Here is a 1,490-nt window from a genome sequence, read left to right on the forward strand (position 1 = left end):
TCCAAGTACCCATTTAAGAGGACTTTCACTTTCAATTATCTCAGATAGATTTCTTCCAACAAATTAGAGGAGTATCAAACTAGTGATCACAAGTTTCACATTATCAACTCAATATCAACATCAAATACTTAGTCTAGGTATCCAAGTTAGTCAAATCCATGTAGTTTCCATATCAGGGAAGTGTATCTAGAGCTAACTTTCTAAGCTTTCTAAAATTGACTATTCTTTATAATCTAAAGATCTTTGAAACTAACTACATATGAAGATGACTACAAAGGCTAAAGTTGTTGTCTTTATATTCATGATACTCAAAATACTTCTTAGAAATTTAAAATTATCTTAGGTGAAACTATTTGTGAATTGTTTCTTAGATCTACAAAACTGAACTTTGATTTCTCAATATTCTATAAGCTCTTATATGAAATAATAATCGATCTCAATATGACATACTTCATCCATGAAAAATTAAGTTCCTGATGCATTACCGCAATATATGATCGTACCATCTTATTTTTCTTTCACAATTGCTAAGATCCTTCCAAGATAAATATCTAATATGTTCTTCCATTCATTTTGATATCCTCAACTTCACAATTAATTTGAAGAGGTTGGTTGAAGACAATTAACCACCTATCTTAGAAAATATTTTTAATACCACGACGATTATACCAATTGATAAGGAATCTATTCCCACTAAGTGCACTAGATCGAATGAGCAATAAAGGTATGCACCTTTGAACACAAAGAAAAACCTAAAAGCAAAGAACAAGAGAAGTAATCCATGGCGTGAAGCGTGTGCAAGAAAAAGAAAAGAGTAGCTAAGACAAAGCAGAATAGGTGGTAAAGTGGATTGAGGTTATTATTATGCCTGCGGATGAAGATGAGGATGATCACTAGGAGATGAAATGCCAGGTGATGGGCATGAGGCCGAAGTCATTACTGCCGGGGTGCACGCCCAGGGCTTTCCAAACACTTTCAGAGGCGTCCACGATGTCATCCTTACACGGCTTCGCGCATTCATCGATGACGGTGGCCACCGTAGACTTCCCTCGCGCACTGATTTTCACTTTGCGAAAACAGTTGGAGTTGTGATGAAAGGTGGGAGGAGGAAGAGCCACCCAGTGCTCTTTGTTGGAATGGAAGTGCCCATCACAAGCGGAAGGTCCGCCTCCATCTCCTCCTTTCTCGAAGCTGTTCACCGTCAATCTTCCCCGCCTTTCACTCGCACTTGTACACATTGTCATCATCATTACACAGCATACCAACAACACCCATTTTAATCCCCCCATTCTCTTCTCTTCTCTTCTCCTTTCTCGAAACCCCTAGTCCTTGTTATATGATGACCACTCACTCACTATCTTATATATATATATTTGCAAGAGAACTATATTTCATGTGTTACATCGACAGGCGTTAATAATTCTGTATATTTCCACTTCGCTAATGACATTTTTGCCTTTTCCATCTATGATATCGACAGCCGACTATGT

The 1,490-nt window shown here is 37.7% G+C and overlaps 1 protein-coding gene across 1 annotated transcript; it reads right to left on the minus strand.

Annotated features, from left to right (window-relative positions):
* Positions 1–893: 893 nt before the first annotated feature.
* LOC131066391 (putative ripening-related protein 6) lies at positions 894–1,250 on the minus strand. The gene has a single exon (XM_058001148.2). The coding sequence runs from the start codon at positions 1,248–1,250 to the stop codon at positions 894–896; it is 357 nt and encodes a 118-aa protein (XP_057857131.2).
* Positions 1,251–1,490: the final 240 nt, after the last annotated feature.

Source organism: Cryptomeria japonica, chromosome 3 (genome assembly GCF_030272615.1).
Source record: "Cryptomeria japonica chromosome 3, Sugi_1.0, whole genome shotgun sequence".
NCBI classification, from domain to species: Eukaryota; Viridiplantae; Streptophyta; class Pinopsida; order Cupressales; family Cupressaceae; genus Cryptomeria; species Cryptomeria japonica.

What these genes read in the sequence shown, in the direction of transcription:
- LOC131066391 (XM_058001148.2), bottom strand. Translation starts at nt 1,250, where the DNA reads ATGATGATGACAATGTGTACAAGTGCGAGTGAAAGGCGGGGAAGATTG.